The sequence below is a fragment of the Lethenteron reissneri genome, chromosome 11 (assembly GCF_015708825.2).
Source record: "Lethenteron reissneri isolate LAM-NWPU_2019-01 chromosome 11, ASM1570882v1, whole genome shotgun sequence".
NCBI lineage: Eukaryota > Metazoa > Chordata > Hyperoartia > Petromyzontiformes > Petromyzontidae > Lethenteron > Lethenteron reissneri.
The window spans coordinates 5,543,688-5,564,359 of NC_083789.1; the positions used below are offsets into that span (position 1 = coordinate 5,543,688).

Sequence of the window (20,672 nt, forward strand, 5' to 3'; positions counted from 1 at the left end):
TATTTTGGTACTGGCAAAGGAGGTCCCATAATGAAAACATGATGTGTTAAGATGTTCAAACGCCAAATAGAAGCCTTTTGCAAGGCATCAAGTCTGCATTAACCACACAGAGTACTTGTGGTGGACATGCAAACAATAGACGCATTGTCTTTGAAACTGATTGGTCTACACCAGAGACAGCAGTCTTTATGCAACAGATATATAAAGGTAAGCAATATATATAAAGGTAAGCAAAAGATTTGAAGGTAAGAAATATATAAAGGTATGCTATAGATTTCAAGATATGCAATAGATTTCAAGGTATGCAATAGATATAAAAGCAATAGATATAAAGGTAAGCAAAATATATAAAGGTATGCAATAGATATAAAGGTATAAGATAGCTATAACGATATGCAATAGAAATAAACAAAACACTGAACACCTCTAACACCTAGGTAGGGGGCAGTGTGTTGGGAGGCTGTCCTCACCCAACATGGAGGCTGTCCTCACCCAACATGGAGGCTGTCCTCATCCAACATGGAGGCTGTCCTCACCCAACATGGAGGCTGTCCTCACCCAACATGGAGGCTGTCCTCACCCAACATGGCCACCGGGTGTCGATGACGTTGCCGGTGGCGGCGACGGGGGAAGAGGAAGAAGGCCCCGCGAGTCGGGAGGCGAACTGGCTGCGGTGAAGCCGATGGTGGGAGTCGGAGAGGAGGAAGAAGAAGAAGAGGAGGAGACGAAGGAGGAGGGGGGTGAGGCGACATGGACGCGATCTTTCACGAGAAGGTGCGACCGTTGGGTGGGAATTTAAAACAATTTTTGTTTTGGGCCCCCACCACCACCATGGTAATTCGCGGGGCCGAACCCCGCCAAAGCGGCCTCCTCACCCCCCCCTCCTCCTCCTCACCGCCGCGAAACAGCGAACATTGCGGCGGGAAGGGCAGCCGAGGTAGAAGAGGAGGATAATGATGATGATGAGGAAGGGGGGTGAGGGAGGGAGACCCGGTTCGCTTCCTGGCCTCACCTCACCTCGCCTCGGTTCGTTTCCCTCCCAAGTCTCACGAGAAACTCCTTCCAGAGTGAGAGACTTGGAACCCGCTGTGGCAGCACCACATTGTTGTCGCCACTGTGTGTGTTTGTTTTGTTATATAAACACGGTGTAGCCTGTGGGCAGGTGATGTTAGCGAGCACCTATTGATGGCCGGCACTGTGGCACCACTGACCCCGATGGAGATTTCATCTCCCTCCCCAATTCTGCCGGTCATGGACATTAAATCTGACCTATATCGATCTCATTAATAGCGATGTACACATCTCATCGTGCGAGAGATGGGTTTGCGTTAGTTGGCTGTGATAAGCGTCTTAATTTGGCACGTTTTTTTTGGTATTTCTTGCGAAACTTGTGACGCTTGCGGTGTTTGTGTTGTTGTTTGTGTTGTGTTGTTTGTGTGTTGTGTTTGTGAGATAATGCCTCGTGTGTCGTCTGTTATGTGTTACTCCACCTGTGTTGCGTGCTTATTTTGTGGGTTGTGTAAACGTCTTTGTTGTGTTGAGCTACGAAGCCGGTGACACGAATTCGATTCCCGTCCACGACCACCAACAACCGAGTGACGATGATCTGGGCCTCCCCCTAGGTAGACTCAGCCTCAAATGAGCACATGGTAAACATCGCCACTAGGGGAGACAAAGGCGGCCGGGCGTGGTGGTGGCCACCCACCCCCTCGTGTGCCACGGTGCCGGCCTTCATAGCTGCTACTTGCCAACAGCACTTGCCCCAACAATTTGTTACAAGTTTATACGTGGGGTGGGGGGTTCTTTGTCTGATGTTTGTAGCGTTTTTGTGTTGTGTGTTTATGTATTGTGTGATGTACTTGTGACGTTTTGTACATTATTGATGTGTTTGGCGGTTACAAACTGTGTTGTCTTTGTGTTACATGATGTTTGTGATGTCTGTGTGTAATGTGTGTTGTACGACGTTTGTGTGCTGTTTTATATTGTGTGATGTGAGTGTTATGTAATGTTTGTTTATTGTGCGTGTGATCTTTGTGTATTGTGTTGTCTTTTGTGTGATGCGAATTAGTTGCTATGTATAGTAACTTGTTTATTTATTTTGTAAAGCTTCATTAAAGGCAGGACAAGTTCAATGAAGGGAATATGTAACAACACCACATTACATTCCATGAGTGTGCACACACACTTCCATGACTATGTTTGGTCATTTATTCTCGCCCGTGACAATAATGTAATTAGTCAGCAATTTGAAGTACAGTTCGTAATTTTATTTACGTAATGGTGAGGTTTACAGTAAAACGACACGTCAGTTCGTGTTTGTGCTGTATTTTAAGGGTGGTGGCGTAAAGTGTGGGTACTTGCACTTAGTTAAAGGCGTCTGACCAGCGTGGAAGAGTAGGCCAAATACCTTTCTAGGAGGGGCTCTCTAGAGCTCCCTGGAGTGGGGATCCTCTTCTGTAAGCAGTGGCGCGAGAAAGTAATAGTAGGGCCGCAGCTTTGTATCGTGTTTTAATTATTGAAATGGTATTGAGACCGAAAGAGAAACACACATGCAGGTTAAAAGGGCTTCATTTGGATTTCAGATGACAAGTCAGCGGGCCTTGGGCAGGACACATCTCTAGAAAGGATGAGTTGAGGGCTGATGATCGAGACTAATGACAGAGTAGGCAGCCAGAGAAGAAAACACGTCCGAGAGGACATCCACTGTGGATCGTGTCGAGGTGCTCCGTAGGATGTAACATTTCCGGACAGTGAGACATGGTAACGTCGTGGGAACTCGTTCATCAAGCAGTGTATTGATCACGGCTGATGATGTGTTAGAAAAAGAAACCCCACATTGTAATGAAAGCCTGCAGTGTTTAATTCAGGTCACCTTGCATGATAGAGTAATTGGTTCATTAAGTTGTCATGCTGAGTTTACCAGTGAAGGAAATTGGTTGATTGTTGTCTGACATCTGGTTCTTGTCATGGGCGCTTCCTCATTACACTTTGAGCCTGATCCTCCTGTTGAACTGAAACCAGGAAATGAAAAAAAACCCCAATGTTTTCCCCTGACACATTTTATTATATTCCACTCATTTGTTACACACGCACATGTACAGCCCTTTGTCAATACTGCTGACCAGTTCACCCAGCATGCATGCAGTCTCATCACATCTCAGAAGCTCAGGTGGGTGGAGACTGGAGAGTAATTGTTTAGGTGGCGCGTTGTAATTGAACGTTTAAGCTGTGAGGCTGCGTGGCGGGCCGTGAAAAGGTAAAGGTACCACAGTAGCGAGATGTTAACTACCTCGCCTGGTATACAGGAGGTTGTGGGTTCAATCCTGACCCTGACGCCTGTATATTTGGACCTGAATTAAACCTAGTTTTGTGTTTTTTTTCTCCGGGTACTCCGGTTTCTCCCTCCACATTTAGAAACGTGCATTTAGAGTATTTGGCTGCTATAAATTTCCACGTGATATGTCACTTCGTTGAGCTATCATTTGTGATAGCCAGGTCGCTTCTGAAAAGAGCTATATTGCTCAGTGGGTCTAACCTGGTAAAATAAAACAAAAACTTGAGTTTATAGTTTACTACAGCCCTGAAATTGCTTGTGCATACCCCTGTTGGCAGAATGGTCTCCACTAAAGGAAGCACTACGTTGGTATTTGGCCTATTCTTCCACACACTGCATACGTCTTGGAAGGAGTGGGAGTACCCACACTTTACCCCACTAGACACCACCTGCCGATCACCATTTGTGGAGTTCTCCATGTTATACTACTTGGTATGAGAAACTTGTCCATTGTTTCAATTGCCACACCTAGAGATTTAACGAGTGACCCTGGATTGCACATAACTTGAAATATTTGGATTTGTAACTCTAGTGTGCTCACCATTACACTGTTAACCATTAACCAGATGAGCCGTCAACTTTGCTGGTAAGGGAGAACTCTGAATATCACATACCTCACGAGGCTGACAATACAGTGGGTGTTGAAATCAAGTTGGATACAGACGATTAAAAGTGCCTTCCTGATTTTCATTGTTTTTCATTCCATTCGGATTGTCTGTTTGGCAATTTGCATGTCTGGGAAATGCACACGCTTCTGGTCAAGCTGTGACCTGCCCAACTATTAATTAAATCCTTACGCACGAGAAATAGTCTAAAGTGTGAGAGATCAATTATTTTCTTGTTGAAACCCACAAGTGTGTTGAAATAGCTTAGACCAGGTTTGTTGCAGTGTTTGTGAGATTGATGTTTTTTCAAGTATTCCTGGAAAAAGAGACCCTTGGTCTTCATGGGCTCTTATTTGGTCACAAATAAAAGTTATCCGTCCATATTTACGAATAATAAAACGTCATTCTCAACCCTTGATAATCCACAGCCAAATGATGCCTCGCCAATTCAGTCAATGTGGGTCGGCGACGAGGGCAGTGATGAGGACAGATTTATATTTCAATTCGCTGCTGGCGTTAGTGACCAGAAATGGAACTCCGATTGCCAGGTTCATAACAATGCTGAGTTCAGAGCAACCCCCCCCACCGCCATCACATATTATTAGACATGATCAATATACTACTGGATGACAGCCTCCCTACGCTATCCTCATCCCTCATGGTCCCTGTAATATAACAATCCCCTAAGTACCTACACATGAGCTGAATTCAGGAGCTCATGTGCTGCAGGTACTATCGATGCATCACTGTACAATGCGTGCCCTGACCTCCTGCCACTTTTCCCTCGTATCTGTGGTTTCCAGCAAGAGGGCTCGCTGTGCGCCCAGCACTGCCTCAACTCACTGCTGCAGGGCCCTTACTTCACCGCTGTGGACCTGTCCACGCTTGCCGTGCAGCTGGACGAGGCTGAGCGCCTGCGCATGGCCGAGGGGGGAATCACATCGCAGGAGTACCAGCGTTTCATGGAGGTAGGGAGTTGCTGGGCGATGCCAGCGTTACCGCATTTTTAGTGATGTGGTGTTTAATAACCATAAAACAATTTATTCCATGGGTCCGTGATTTTATTTAACAATTTTGAATTTTGTTCTTCTATTTTTACTCTGCTAAGTTACAGCGGCGCGCGAATGACATCGCCAAATTGATGCTGTATTAAACGTGTGGAAGCAATGTCACTAAAGTGCCACGGGGGGATGCCTGATTGTGTCCTTAAAGTCTATGTTGTCATTAATGAAGCTTCCAATTTCTGTTAGACAGCCCGGGTCACACAGACTAGTTACGTTAACAAGATAAGAGCTGTGTAATGTGTTTTCAGATTGTACCTTCATTGTTTTGGCATGATGTCCTACACTTCGCGATGCAGTAAAACCGAAAACACATTGGAAGCACAACCGCAAAAACCTACATAGTAATAACATAAGAGATGTTTGTTTTTTGGGTTGCATCCTCGTATAAATTACATTTAAACATGTTTTTATTATGTGCTTTTGTTGAGCTTCTTTTGCACGTTACATAGCTATCCGTGTTGATCACAATTGAATTGATTGAATTAAATGTTAAATTATTGTCTGTGTCACGTGTTTCCTTTTTTCGATCATGCAGCAACCGTCAGGAAACATGGACGACAGTGGTTTTTTTTCCATACAGGTGAGACTTAAGACAATTAAAGACAAATCCAGTTAATTACAAAAACAGTGGGCGGCAGCGATGGCGCATTGTTTAGCTCATTGCGCACAATGAACCGAGTGACCAGAGTATAAATCTTGGCCACAGCTACCGTCATTGGCGAGTGATGTCCAAAACGATTCTGGGTCCCCTCTTGACCAACCTGCACTGAGCAGCATGGCGAAATATGGTCATACAACCTCCATGACTAACACAGCATGGGGATGCCTTCATCTAGCAGTTGAATGGCAAAATTATTCAAATTATTTCTATGCAGTAGTATTTATAGCCTTTGACAAAATCACCTGGAATATGCACCCCGATATCGTAAGAACGCAGACGCGAAGCTGGCTTGACGCTGGATTGTGCTTGGATGGGTGGTCAGCACGCAGGTCTTGTAGACTGCTGTGGGGCTACGTTGTGGAATGAAGAGGGTAGTGCAGCAATATCTATTGTATTCACTATGCTACAATGCCTATGGTTCACACCTCCACCAACGTCTGTTCAAATAACCCCCATGGCCTGCATGGTGGGGCAAGGCCCTCAACCAGCATTGGATTGACAAAGAGGTTGCTCATGTACCACAGTAGTATACTGGTGCTGTCGTATATTGTTCTAAGAGTACATGTTGTCGTGTGTGACAGTGGTTATATACTCATTGAATGCCCCTTTTGCTCCATTCGCTGAGTCGCTTCAGGTCTCAAGTCGTTGAGTCACGTTAGGGAGACTCCCACTGCTGGATCCTCACCTTGCCTCCTTTCTCACCCACCCACTTGACTCTCCCTGCCTCAGCACTCACCGCCTTCCCGTCCTTGTCGCGATGCCATTTGCCCGTAACGCGCGTGTAATTGCCGCTGTCATCGCTGCAGGTGATTAACAGCGCTCTGGGAGTATGGGGGCTGGAAATGGCGCCCGTGAATGCACGGCACTTCCAGCGTTCGCACATCGAATTGCTGTGAGTCTTCCTGCTCCTGAGCGAATCGCCCGTGCCCATCATGTGCCACCGGATGCAGTCATGGGCAGCTGGTGATGGGTGCTGTGAACAGCAAAGCTGAAAAGTGAACATAAAGAAGATCTGGGAGATGGGGTTAGGAGTAGGATTATGGGCAGTGGGAGGTCTAGTATTCGTGGCTGGTTGGATAATATCAGTTGCTTGTTGGTTACAGCCTGTGGGAGGTGTGGTGCTAGTTGTTGGTTTGATAGCTGTTTCGGGGTAGTGCTATTCTTTGCTTGGCTAATTAGAATTTCTACGTGTAGGAGGGCAAGTACTCATAGTAGGTTAGCTCACTGGTTATGGTTAGGATTAGTTCAAATAGCTGGTTATATAGTTGGTTAGCGTTAAGATCAGTGGGAGCAATAGTACCTGTGGTCATTTGCCTATTTCATTGGGGCTAGGGATAGAGACTGTGTGGTTGACGAGTGTGTGCCACTCCAAACTTTTTGCCCCCTCCTCCTGATTGCGATGTATGGCCTTTTGGCACATTTAACACGAACCTTTACAGTGTCTGTTTCGTGTTTATGGTGTTTGCAGCTCTGTCATGTTTTCGTCTTGTGTCTTGCAGGAAGGAAATGGCATTCATCTGCAATTACAAGGAGCACTGGCTCACGGTCCGGAAGCTGGGAAACCAGGTAATGTGCACTTATAACCTGACATTAAAGCATTGGGTGTCATAATGACCTGCCTGCTTGTAACTTTAAAGTCTCTTTTTATCATTAACGAGGCCTCAATCTTGCATCTGTTAGCCCAGGACACACAACCTCTGTACTGTTCTACAGGATGAGCCATTTAATTTTAGGGTTGGGTTCAGGGTATTTGGCTGCTATAAATTTCCACGTGATTAGCCACTTGGTTGAAATATAATTTGTAGCCAGGTCGCTTCTGAAAAAGAGCTATAGAGCTCAGCGGTCTTACCTGGTAAAAAAAAAACTAGTTTTTAGTTTATCAAGGCAACCAAATATTTAGAAACGCAGTCACATGAGAGCTATGCAATCATTTACAACAGCACAGCCGCGTGCAGGAGCACAACCGGTTGCATAAATTGTAACCGCACACAGAAGCACAATCAGGTGCAGCAGTGCAACCGCATATAGCCACACATCCACGTATAGCCAATTCCTTTAAGCCATCTGTTCTCAACCCGTGGGGTGTGAAAACCTTTGAGGGGTGCCAAGTATGCGAAATCGATACCATGCAAGAGAAAGTTTGAATTTGCACTGAGAATATCAGGCCTACGTTGCGACGACAAAACACATTTATACACAACGTGTGACATGCCTTAAAACCGAGGGCGGGGATAGGGGGAGTGTGGGAACCCGTGGTCTTGATTGGGGGAAGACTACGTCAAAAAGGTTGAGAACCTCTGCGTTAAGCGCACACTGTGAGATACGTTGTTGACCAATGCTTGGTACCCCGTGCCCTTCTCTGCCGACAGTGGTTCAACATGAACTCGCTGCTGTCGGGCCCTGAGCTGATCTCCGACACCTACCTATCGCTGTTCTTGGCCCAGCTGCAACAGGAAGGTGAGGGCGTGCGTAATACAGTAAAACTCCCCTTATCTGTATTGATGTGGGGAGTGTTATTGGCCGGTCCTATTATTCGTGCTTGTCTGTGAAAGTAATTCCAAATATTCATACGGTTACCGATGGTTAAATGCAGTGAATTTCCTGCTATATTCAGGTGACTCTTTTTATATAAACACTTCCAGGAGACCCCTTTTCGGTGACTTATATTACCATTAGTATAAACACAGATAATATAAAGATTCCATGGGCGGAGAACAGGAAGCAGCTGTGCAAGGTGCCTGTGTTGCACAGCTCAGAGCGCTGAGTTTGGTGCTGTTGAGGTCCTGGGATCCAGGGACCCGCCTATCATTAAACTGAGTTCTCCAGTGTAGCAAGTCTATGGTCTCATTCTGGTCACCAATGATTGCACGAAAAAAGGATCACGTTAAAATAGGTTCTCACTTAATCCAGCTAAATTCCAGTTGCTTTGTCATGTGACAAACATTACTCGCTACAGCAGGGCAGGTGGGAATGTGCTTCCCCCTACTCTGGACCAGAGGAGTTGTGGAAGGATCTCAGAGGTAGCTCTGATAGCTGCTCATGTGAGCTGTTCTCTAGCACGTAGGGTTGCACTGCTGTGCGAGAGATGCAGTTCGATAGTTCATCTCGTGACACGATTCCGACAGCACGGTGGTGACATAACTGAAAAAAAGTACAAGAAAATTGTTCGGGGCTTGCAAGTTTCACAAAATCTGAACACATGGGCCACCTATTTAGGCCTCCCAGCAGCTGTAATGTCATGATTTATGGTTCTGAACTGTGCATATACAGACTGGCTTAATTTAGAGCACCACGTCATGCACAAAGGGTTGCACTTCTCTGAGATTGAAATGGATACTTTCGTCTCATGACGTGACACCAGTAGCGCGATCGAGATAAAATTGTGGGAAAGCATAATTCAAGTGACTACATGCACAAACGACTGCTTCGTCTGCGTTACGCGCGTGCGTGTACGAGCGCAGGCTATGCGATATTCGCGGTGCGCGGATCCTTCCCGGAGTGCGAGGCGGACCAACTGCTGCGGCTCATGCCGGCCGTGCAGAACGAGCGGCCCCGGCTGCTGAGCGAGCTGGCGGCGTCCGGGAGCGGCAGGAGGGCGGCGGAGTCGCACAGGCAAATTCACAGCGGCAAAGCGAAATGAGATCACACACAGCAAAAGCTAAATGTGACTGCATCCGGTCAGCCACACAAACTGCGCGTAGAAATGTAGTCGCGTATGGCGGTCACAACCGGGTGCAGAAATGCAACCGTATGCATAATTGCAATGGGTATGCAACAACGCAATGGTGTTGCTGCAACACACTGTTAACATCTCGCCACCGGGGCACCACGGTGATGAGATGTTCGCTCCTTCACCTTGTATACATCAGGTCCTGGGTCGATCCCGACCCTGACGCCTGGATATTTGGAGTTTGCATGTTTTCTCTGTGGTCGCGTGGATTTTTCTACGGGTCCTCCGGTTTTTCCCTCCACATCTAGAAACATGCATTTAGATTATTTGGCTGCTATAAATTTACACAACATAAGCCACTTCGTTGAACTATCATTTATGGCCAGGTCGATTCTGAAAAAGTGCTATAGAGCAGTGGACCTTACTTACCTGGTAAAAAAAAAAAGTTTTTACTTTATCAAGGCAACCAAATATTTAGCAACTCAGTCACATGAGAGCTATGCAATCATATACAACAGCACAGCCGTATGCAGCAGCACAACCGGTTGCATAAATTGAAACTGGACGCAGAAGCACAATCAGGTGCAGCAGCACAACTGCATATAGCCACACATCCACGTAGAGCAAATGCATCAGTACAAAGATATGCAGCTGCATAGGCAACACAACCACATTCCACAGTCCAATGCGTGCAGCAATGACACTGGATGCAGGAAAGCAAGCAGGTTTGCAGGTATTGGGAAGGCAGAGTGAATTGTTGAACTAACATTTATTGGGGGGGGGGGCGGGTGGAAGTTCTCCCCATAATATGTTGTGTTCGGTATATTAATTTCGTCATGATAAATAATTATTAACTGTTACAAAATTAATCTCTTTCAATCGGTATAACTGCCCAAAGCCGTGATGGAGAAATCTAGTGGGGTGGCTGACAAGAAATAAGAACATTGGATGTGTCTTAATTGTGCTAATGTAAGTGGATTTTAATTTATCGCTTAATAAGTGGTGCTGGTGGCAAAAAGCGGGCTGGTGGGGTGGGGAACCTGTCCTGCATATTATAAATTCTCACCGTCGTTGGGCCAAGCGGTGAGTCATGGTTATTGTCAATCCCACGCACGCATCGGCATTTAATGAGCGCAGCTGCAAAGGAATGGAAACACTTCTCCTGCCGTTCGCTCGTTAATAACGGCACGATCAATATCGAGAGCCGTTTGATTCCAGTGCCAGAGTTGGGAGGGCAACCCCATGGGTGGAGTTTGAACGTTTTCTTCCGCATTAAATTATCCCGGCTGCCAGGTGGGGCTTTGGCCCAGCGGGAAGAGGAGCTGGTCTGAGCATCACACCACACATAATGCGACTGCTCGGAACCCTGGGGTTGGTGGATCGCCCAAGGAGGGGCGAAGCGTCTCGGCAAGGAGACACAAAAAGCACGAAAATGCAAAAACAGGAAATAAAGTGAGCTCGTATTGATTATCTTTGTGCCTCCAGGAAAAGGGTGTCTTCATTCTATCTTGCTTGTCCTTTTACACAATCATCTCCGGTGTCTGCTTCCCAGGGACCAGCTGTCTGGGGAGAGCTCTCAACAGCGCCTCCTGTCGTGCCTTTACCGAGCTCCTAAGCAGCGACGCCCTCACTTTTATCCCCACGCATGTGGACCCGTGTTTCCCCGAATGACTCCGCGTGTCATTTCCGTCGTGTGCCGTGGGGGGACTGCAGCGACCTGGAGCAGGCGATGGCCGACAGCCAGGCGCACCCGGGCGGGCCGTCGGGGGCGGTCGAGTCGGAGAGCACGGAGGAGCGCGAGAATCTGCGCCGGGCGCTGGAGATGAGCCAGCAGCAGATGGACGAGGAGGACGAGCAGGCGGACCTGCGCCGCGCCATCCAGCTCAGCATGCAGGGCGCCTCGCGCCACCACGCGCTGCTGCCAGGCACGTCCCCGGGAAGAAGTGCGAAGGCGCCGTAATAATTCACCACCGGGCGTATATTTTTTCCTCCGTCTGCGATTTATCGAAGTGTCACATTTGTGGTTGCATGTCAATTCAAGAATTGATAATTTGTTATCAATTTTGTACCGTCTTGTTTCGTGTCAGCTGTTTTGTATGTTATGGATTGTTCTGTGTCGTTTGTTCCATTTGCCTAAATCTTTCTTTGTCATATCATTTGTATCGATCATAGATAATTGCTTTTAGCAAGCGGGATACTAATCAATCGATGGATCGTTATTTGCATGCTGCGAACTATTAATACGGGTAAGCAGAAGCCATTTATCCAGCGTCAAGACTTGTCCTAATCTATTGGGATGTTTAGCCAGTTATTATTTTTACTGTATTTTGTTTCGTGTGGGAGGAAACCAGAGGATTCAGAGGAAGCTCGCCACACATACGAGGTGATAACTCTTAAAAGCTCTCCACAGATGGGTTCACAACCAACTTGCTGTCCCGCCATCTTGTGTGTTTTGGAGATTTTACAAAGCTTGCATCCTTAAAACCCGATTACAGGCATGTGCCACCACCCCCAGATAACGAGTCGTTAGTGGGCACACGCGGTACGGTTTATTAAAAATGTAATGATTTGCCTCCCTTCGAGGTCGTGATTTATTGTGGGGAGATGAGCACCCTTGGTGGCTGCTGAGGTCACGCAAACCAAGTACTTAAGAGTTTAACAGGTCCCTAGCCCGTGATTTAACCAGAAGTGCCCTGTTGTCTCTGCTCATTGTATAATGGAGGCTTGTGAACGACTGCAAAGGTCCATGTCCAGCTGAGAAGGAGACCGTTGCTGGATTGAAACGGTGTGAAATGGTGCTGGATTGTAATGGTGTGCTTTGTGATCATCCTCAGACCCCAGGGCAGAGGGGGTCCCACCAAGGCCAGCCCCGTTAGCTGAGCCAGAGGCCCTTGATGCTGAGGAGCTGCGTAGGAAGCGCCAGATGTTCTTCGAAAAGTACGAGTCACTGTGCACGCTTTGGCCTTCACCACTGACCTACTTCCTACCACTGTCGTTTAAAACAAAAATAATATGAAAAATTGTGCATATGCATGGGTTCTGTACACTTCCCAACATGCGTTTTTGTCTTTGGAAGTTCTTCTTTAGAAATAGTGATGTTACGTTTTAAGCCACTAACGATGTGATGACTCGTCATCTCTCAATTTGGCCGGTTTTCTTTAGGGTAATTCCTTAATAGGAACACAACTATATCTTAAAGTTTTGTTCACATTAGATCATCTTCATGAGAGTTATTGTGTCCGCCTGTGTTAGATGCAGACACAGCAAGTTAATGCATTAATCCAACTTTAGTCAGACAGCAACCGGTGTTGCATCCTGCGCTGTACCACTGGTTGTTAGCCTTCGATAGCCTGTTAAGCGAGCAGCATTGTTTTGTTTGGTTTTTTTTACTATCAATTTATTTCCGGTTACGTTCCAGTTGTGCTATTGGCATCACATCATTATACGAAATGGAACTGAAATATTTAACCCTCGGAGCCAGAATAAGGCAAAAAACATGAAAAAAACAAGTGTGACGCAACGGGTATGTTTGTGCGGCCCTTGGCGACGGGTCTGAGACCATCAACGACGTTTTTTGTGTAGATGGTATTGTTGAGGCAGCACGCATTCTGGAAGCATTACCTGATAAGCGCCGTTTAGTTAAACCAGCAGGGGGGGGTGGTGGCAAGGGACTGAACCTTTTTCATTCGGTGATTTTACACGAGCGTATTGTAAACGCTCCAGCGTGCGACTGGACTGTTTCATTCGTTGAATTCCCACATCTCCCCTCCCGCGTCCTCTTGTGGCTGCACTCTATCAGGCAACAGCAACAGCAGCAAAAGGAGGAATCGGAGGGATCGATGACTCCGGATCTGTGTGCCGAGGGCAGCCTTGCCTCTTCGTCATCACCCGAAGAGGAGCCTCGTGCTCCGCAGCACGGCAAGCCAGGTACGGGTGATGCCAGCATGGCCACCTGATACCCCCTGCCCACCTGCTCATCTGCCTGCCCATCTGTCTACTCACCTATCTACTCACCCGTCTACCCGTCCGACCGCTTGCCCCTCCGCGTGCTCATGTGCAGCATCGCTCCCCGCGCCTCCCTCTCCGCTGTCCCGTTTCGATCGTTTCATCTCGAGTGTCTGCTTTGCAGGAGCGTGCGCATAAACAACTGGAAAACTATCGTAGTACTTCTGTGTAGGCGGCTGTTCCCTTCGGCGTGAGTAGAAACCCCCATGCCACATCTCCCTTGCATTTGTGGTCTTGCGCTTTCTGCTGCACGAAGAAGCCGGCTTCATTTCTGGCTACTCACTCGTTCGTTGGCGTGTTTATTTGTTTGTTGTTTATTTTTCATTAGAAAAATTCTGTTTTGCATTAGAAGCTTAAACAGAACGCCCTGTAATGGTTTGTCGAATATTCTGTTAAAGTAAATTTTGACGCTTCCAATAATTCAGCGAATTGTGTGTATTGAGAGTTGACTAGGAGCTTTTCATGTATTGTCTTTGTTTGGACGTGGAAATCACAGAGGTTGAATCTTGAATTGTGATCAGAAATTATGCACTTCACCAGATAATAGGTTACTGGTGGATCGTTCTATATTTTTGTACGTACATAATTCAGGCTCTGTATGCCTTTCCACCATCAATGATAACAACTGTGTCCAATACCTCCTGAATACAGAGACATCTCTGCATGCATTATTATTGAGTCACAACAGGGCATCGCCTTGAATACAGCTAGGCATGGAATGATCAAGATGGGAAACAATGTAAATTCTGGAATAATCTTTTTTTGACACGCTTTGATTTGTTTTGTTCCATTAGCCTTAAGGATAACGTTTGCTTTTAATTTGCATAAAATTCGCACACATCCTAAATAATTTATTCTCATGCGGACACCGTGCTGCATGTATCACGAGCACAGGAGTCGGTTTTAATCGATGCATTCTTACGTATATATCTATACAGCGTACGTTTAAATAAAATGAATACAGTTAAAATATTTTTTTCCTACAAAAGAAAAAGGGCGCTGGCTCAGAGGGGAGGTCTGTGAATGGGGGTCTCTCTTGCCGCAATCGACATAAAAGCGTGCGGAGCTCCAGCCTCGAATCGGGCGCAGGTGGAAGGCCGGAAGCACAGACAGCGGGGAGGTGTTTAATGGGATCGGAGGTGCAATTCGTTGGTAACTACGGTCACGGTGCAGCTCGGTGTGTATTGAAATCCATACAATCTGTCAGCTCGATTGCAGACCTTTGTACATGCACGAACGTGAGATATCCATTTGATGCCATTGATCTGATGTGTTTGTATTATGCGTGTAATCTAACCGGTGACTTTCTCTCCCTGTAAATATGCTTTCTAACAAAAATAATATATAAATGCACCTGCTGATGCGTGTATGTGTGCGTGTGTCATGTCTGCATTGCATATACATGATGTGATTAACACAGAGGACATGAATGTGGGGCACTTATTAGGGCCACTCTGATGAAAGCCTTTTTTGTGAAATGTATAATTTTTCTTTCTCTGCACGATGAACATTGTACCCTCACTAAAAATAGCACACTGCCAAGTGCGCACAACCACGGCACTGTGTACGCAGGAATAATCACAATTTAAATATTAATGAGTATTGGCCATTTTAATTCTAATTGATTTCCAAGGCCACTTACTTAAAATGTAAATTTTTAGTTTGGTGATCCGTGGTACAAATGTTTCCCCCGTAACTATCGCGACCACATTACTGTAATGTCCGCCTCTGAGTGTCACTAATTATCGTTTGCTATTTATACAATTTTTGTACAGCCTGGCAGTACCCACAAGCATGACTGTTAGGTTTATTCTCTAGATGCCCACCAGGTTGGGGAAAGACATTTTTATTTGGAAGGTTGCCCCGTCACTGATAGGCCTCTTATCCCTACAAAAGAGTGTGTGACTCTTCTTTGCTCAGTTTATTATTTTTTTTGGCTGAGCAGAGGCTGCCGGTGTGTTAACCATCTCTTTTGTTTATTTACTTCCCGGTCTGTTATGTTTAATAGGGCTTGTCCCCTGTGGTAGGCCCTAGGGTCTGGCAGATCACTGTGGTTTGTGCCAACTGTTTGGGAACTAAACGCCACATGTCCTCTTGTCCTGCGTGGTGGGGCCTTGCCATCGGTCACATGACAGGCCTGGTAGGAGCGTCACGCATGCAAGGCGGCCCGTTCCTCGGCCAGGGGTCCACCCCCAATGCCTGTGGTGGTCTTGTCTGGCATGAGCCCCCGATGTTGTCGGTGGTCCAGTTGGGTGGCACAGCTGCAGTATGGCCCTTCGGTCACTGTGAGTTGAAAGCAGCTTCTCGGGCAGGCTGGACCGGTGGGAGTCAGAGGAGGCGATGGCCGAAGTTGCTCCTGTACCCTCAGGCCTGTGGCCCAGGAGATATCTGGCAGCGACGTCCTGGCAGTCTAGAGCCCTGGCTATTGTCTGAGGAGACCTGCTGATACTGACCGCTGAGCCCAGGAGTGAGGCAGTGGTCTGGGGAGCCTGGTCGGTGGTACCTAACAGTTCTTTCTTGTGGTTGCTGCAAAAATCCATCTTTACAGAAGTACTAAATATTGTATTATTGTGTGTGTGTGTATATTAAAAAAAACATCATATTGTACGTTGCTGGCGTTTGTCGTTTTCACCCAGAGTTGTGTCCATCTTTGCAAATTGGCCCCGGGTCAAAAGAGTGCACGTGTGTGTGCCCAATGTGACCTGCCCCCGTCATCCCCCCCCCACCGCTGCCGTCGAGTGTTGGCACGTTTTGCCATCTCTCCGCAGTGGACCAGATGACAGAGGAGGAGATGCTGGCGGTGGCTCTCCGGCTGTCGCTAGAGGCACGCACGAGCAACGGTGGCGATGACAGCAATGGGGGCGGCGGTGGTGGTGGCGGCGGCGGCAGTGTTCCCCCTGTGCACTGACCTATGACAGTGCCGCTTGGCCAGGTGCAGACCAACCCCTGCACTGCCCACACCGGTATTCACTTGCCAAACGGCGCCTACCCCCCCACCCCTACCCCCCGACATTCTCCCGTGTTCTGTCCTCTCTGCGTGGGGGTTGGGATCACCCCCTGTTGGGCAGTGTTGCGATTCAATGCAAAGTCTGGTCACGTAAGCGACGACGATGTCTTGTGAGTGTTACATGGGAACCCTGTGTTGCTATTTTTGATGGAACAAGAATAATCGGACTGGAGCAACATCCAGAGGTGTTTATACGAGTAAGTGTCCATTGCTCGCCTGCACATAACAAAAAAATACATAATGTGTAAACTGTACCGAGTGTTTATAACGAATGTCATCTCGTTTTTGGATGTTAATGTTATCCAAGAGGGGTTTCTTTGACCGGCTGTGAATATCGGCAGTGGTGAGCAGATTACCTGCGAATGCCAAGCTGTCTTATTTTATTTTCCTCTTTTGTAACTTATATAGTTGGGTGCGGGGTGAGGGTGCTCAGCAGTTATGCTGTGTTAAGAGTGAGCGGGCAAGTGCAATTTAGCGAAGCAGCGCCATCATTACAGGTTACTACTCTCTAGTTCAGTGTTTGCCAGCCTACTACCGCTAAATGTTCCCACATACACCACGGCCCCTCAGTATGGTCGATGTTTTAAGATGTAATATGAATAGCACATTCTTTTCCATAGTCCTTGCTGTGCAGTTCTGCATGCCTTTTTTATTTCCATCCTTTGGACTCGTTGCAAAGATTTTATTCCATTACTTTGTCACCAAGTTAGAAACTTGCTTTAATTTGCCTCTTGCGAAGGTGTTTTGACTGCTGGTTGTTGCACGAGGGAGCTCCGAGTCTCGTTGCTGGCTTAATTTGCCATTGAAACAAAAAACACTTAACTACGGCTTAATATTGATACTGCACCTCCCACGCAGTAAATCTTTGAGGTGGCCTGTAGCAGTCTAGCAAATGGGGGGGTACCCCCTTGACATCTATCCCTGTGCGGCACCATGTGAATGCAGCATGTAATTGGCCTGCCAGTAGAGGGCAATGTGTCTTTTTCACAAAGTAATTTGCAAATAGTTTCGTAAATTTTTTTTTAAAATGCACACATGGCCTACTGCATTTTTTAATCACGAAGTAGAGCTCTACACTTCCACTGTTAAGCCGAAGGTGCGTAATTAATGGTTAATATAGCCAGAATATTAAACAGGGCAGCTCTTTGGGCTCCATCCGCGAACATCTGCAACAAGGGGAAAACGCGCTGTCGCTGGGCCGTTGTGTTTCGTATAATTTTTTGCACCAACCTAAATTTGGAATCTAAAGCCTAAAATAAGTTCCAAGAACAGATTATATTTCTAACTTATTTATGTGTAACACGCCTTCCACAATAAGTGTTTTTAAGTGCGAGCATCGTTTGAGAGCACGGGGAATGTTTCGTCAAACTGCAGTCACTTCTGAACCCAGCAAATGTGTAATTGTCAAAAACTACATGCAAAATAGTGTGACAAAGACCAAAAATCAATAACCAAGGTAATGGGAGGTGCTATCAACATAATAAAATATACGAAAATCCTTTCACATTTACCAATATAAATCCAAAATAGAAGAGAATAGAATTTACTTTTGGCATAATGCCATTTTATACATAAAAGTCTGTCTCAAGAGTATTATAGAGGGTCCTCGTGGAATGTTTGGCCAATTCTGTTCATGTTTGGCATGCGGGAGGAAATCAAGAGTACCCAGAGAACACCTACCCTGTACAGAGGTAACACTCAAAGCTCTGTACAGATAGACGTATTAATCTATTGCTGTACTGCCATCTGGCCATCTCGCAGGTCAAGCCTACAACACCTGGTATTCTCAAGCAGTCTCCCAATTACTAACCGTTCTCATTCCAGCTTAGCTTGTGATATGACAGGATCAGCTTGTGAGATTCGATGAGATTTGATTGGAGGCATTTACAGGAGGAGCCTGTTGCCCTTCGACGATCCCCATTGTTGGTGAGATGCTACTCATGTCCTGAGGGGAAAGCCTGGCTGGGGAAGGGCGGCAAGGCAAGTTGATAGTTGGTGTGTTGTGAGGGTCTCATCGTGTCCCCGTGCGACCTCGCCAAGCGAGACCCGGTGTTTTCTTTCCCAAGGATAATCTGTTCCATTCCATTATCTCTCTCTCTCCATTCAGTTGTGTTCGTCGCCTTTCCAGCTCTTGGACCAAACTTCCATATTTTAAGTTTCCAAATAATTGTTTTGCTAATTGCTGCGCACCTATCAGGGGTGTGAAGCCGTAATTCTCCCCACTTCACATTCCAGGGAGTGTTGGTGCCGCGTTGAATGTCGGCAAGGTCTGCGCGAGTCTCTGCCGCAGATGAATGTGAAGCGTGTGCGGTTTCCTCGAGTGTAGGAGAATACTCCGTTGTGTGTGACCCAGCGAAGTAATGGAGGCAACCGGCAGCGCTGAGAAGACGGCAACTATTTTACACTGTAAGGTCCGACCACGCGGACTGCGTTATCGGCTCACCTGAGCAGGTTGTGCGTGGACTGCGTTATCGGCTCACCTGAGCAGGTCGTGAAACCGATGCGCACGCTGGTACTGGAAATCGCTGTTGACCCACGCAAACCGTCCAGCCAGCTGTGGTTCTGTCAGCAGTTTTATTTATCGGTTATTTTCTGGGTCTTGCCTGAACCATTGCGTCCGCATGGCTGGAAGGGCCTCCTTCGGTGTTAGAATTATTGAGGGACCTTTCCGTTTGTCATAATTTTGTTTTATTCCGTTTGATTTTGACGTCTTGTCGTACAAATGGGCTCAGTGCTTTAAATCGGTGTGGTGTGTTTTTACTTTACAATTCGGCTCAGCTGTGCTGTGCATGATTGTGTTGAAATGTCTCAGCAATAAATAAAATACTCAAAACCCTGGCCTGGTTGACACAACCGAAAGCGAGCACTTGGCGCAGTGTGTGTGTGTGAAAGTCAGAATTGGGGAGACAAAGGTGGCCAGGATTGCGCGGAGTGCTGCTGCCCACATCTTCCCATCTTGTGCTGCACCGCTGGCATTAAAAGGTGCTCGCAAATCGCATTTTCTCTGACTGCCTAGAAGGCTAAACAGTAGGTGTGTAATGAGTCAAGGATTAAAATCCATTCCAATGGTCATTACAATCCATATAATAGTGTCATATCAGTAATGTTGATGGTTTACGAAAGTTATTTGCAAAAGTTACCATTGAGCTCATGGAATTAAACAGACCAAACTAGAAAAAACAAATTAGAAGAATGACACCACAAAGAATGGATTCTTCCACCGGATTGTGGCAATTGATGTAATGGCGGTTTCAGGTATTGGGCATGAATCCTCAGAAGCCTGTGCAGGAATCTCTGCGACCAGCCGAGAATGTTTTGCGTGTGCGTGTACAGACGTACAGACGTCTGCACGTGTGTCGGTGATGGTACAGTATCTCGGGTGGTGCGGTTTTGTCAGGGACCCTCATCAATAATGCATCGCCTCAGGGCGCAGCGGTAAGCGCTCCTTGCTGAGTGCCACGCTAAATGGAGGCGCCCTCGCTGCTCCCGAGTGTGCCGCTCCCTCCATCTCGCTCGGATGTGCTAAAAAAAAAACTGGCCACCAGGAAAAAGTTTAGAAGATGAAAATTAGAATACTCGGCTGATTTTGACGGTTGTGTTGTATAGCTTTTTGGGGCCATCCATTTAGTACGTACGCATGGAGCGGGGTTTAACCCAAATGCATACGCTTGCGTATGGGGGGTCTACTGACAATGTGCGTACGCATAGGAAATGGGGGGGGGGGGGGGGGGGGTGAAGCCTCGATAATAATTTGTCTACATTGGCCTTCAAATTAGTTAGATAGTCCGGCGGTGGACTATCTGTTTGCTTAAACACTTTAATATTATTAATCCTTGATCGTTTCTGCGTGGATTAAATATCGGCCATTCTATAGGATTCGGGGGGGGGGGGGGTGCGTCAAGCATGCGTACGCAGGCGGGGGTGGGGGGGTAAAAAGTACGCGTGCGTACAGGGAGGGGTCAATTTGACAGATTTTTGCATCCGTACTAAATGGATGGCTCCCTTACGATGTTTTTGATGTGTGCCGTGTTTGGCGTGATGTCTGGAGCGAAACATTGGAGATCTTGAAAGCACATTTCAGAGCTTTGAGAATGTCTTTTTTTACTTGCCAATGATACGCAGATCTGGGCATAGGTATTAAGCTATGCGTTGCATTTTGTAGTAATTGGCTTGGTGTTTTTAATGTGAATGTCCTTGGGAAGGATGGACACATGGATCCCGTAGCCTTAAAAAGTCAAGATTAAGTGTGACTTGATCCCAATCTGCAAGGGTCTGTAACATATGACTCGCAAAGATTGCACACGCCGAATGGAAACACGCCGTGAT

At 46.8% G+C, this 20,672-nt stretch overlaps 1 protein-coding gene across 2 annotated transcripts; it reads left to right on the top strand.

Moving 5' to 3' along the window:
* Positions 1–600: 600 nt before the first annotated feature.
* ATXN3 (ataxin 3) lies at positions 601–19,184 on the top strand. Of its 2 annotated transcripts, XM_061549859.1 has the most exons (12): positions 601–774; positions 4,743–4,907; positions 5,539–5,583; positions 6,471–6,556; positions 7,164–7,230; positions 8,034–8,121; positions 9,126–9,276; positions 10,628–10,786; positions 11,048–11,259; positions 12,169–12,271; positions 13,134–13,261; positions 16,108–19,184. In XM_061549859.1, exons 1-12 carry the CDS (start codon positions 751–753, stop codon positions 16,245–16,247), a joined length of 1,368 nt encoding a protein of 455 aa, XP_061405843.1. In that variant the 5' UTR covers positions 601–750; the 3' UTR covers positions 16,248–19,184. The 2 variants fall into 2 exon arrangements, with proteins under 2 accessions (XP_061405843.1, XP_061405844.1); XM_061549860.1 differs by lacking the exon at positions 10,628–10,786.
* Positions 19,185–20,672: the final 1,488 nt, after the last annotated feature.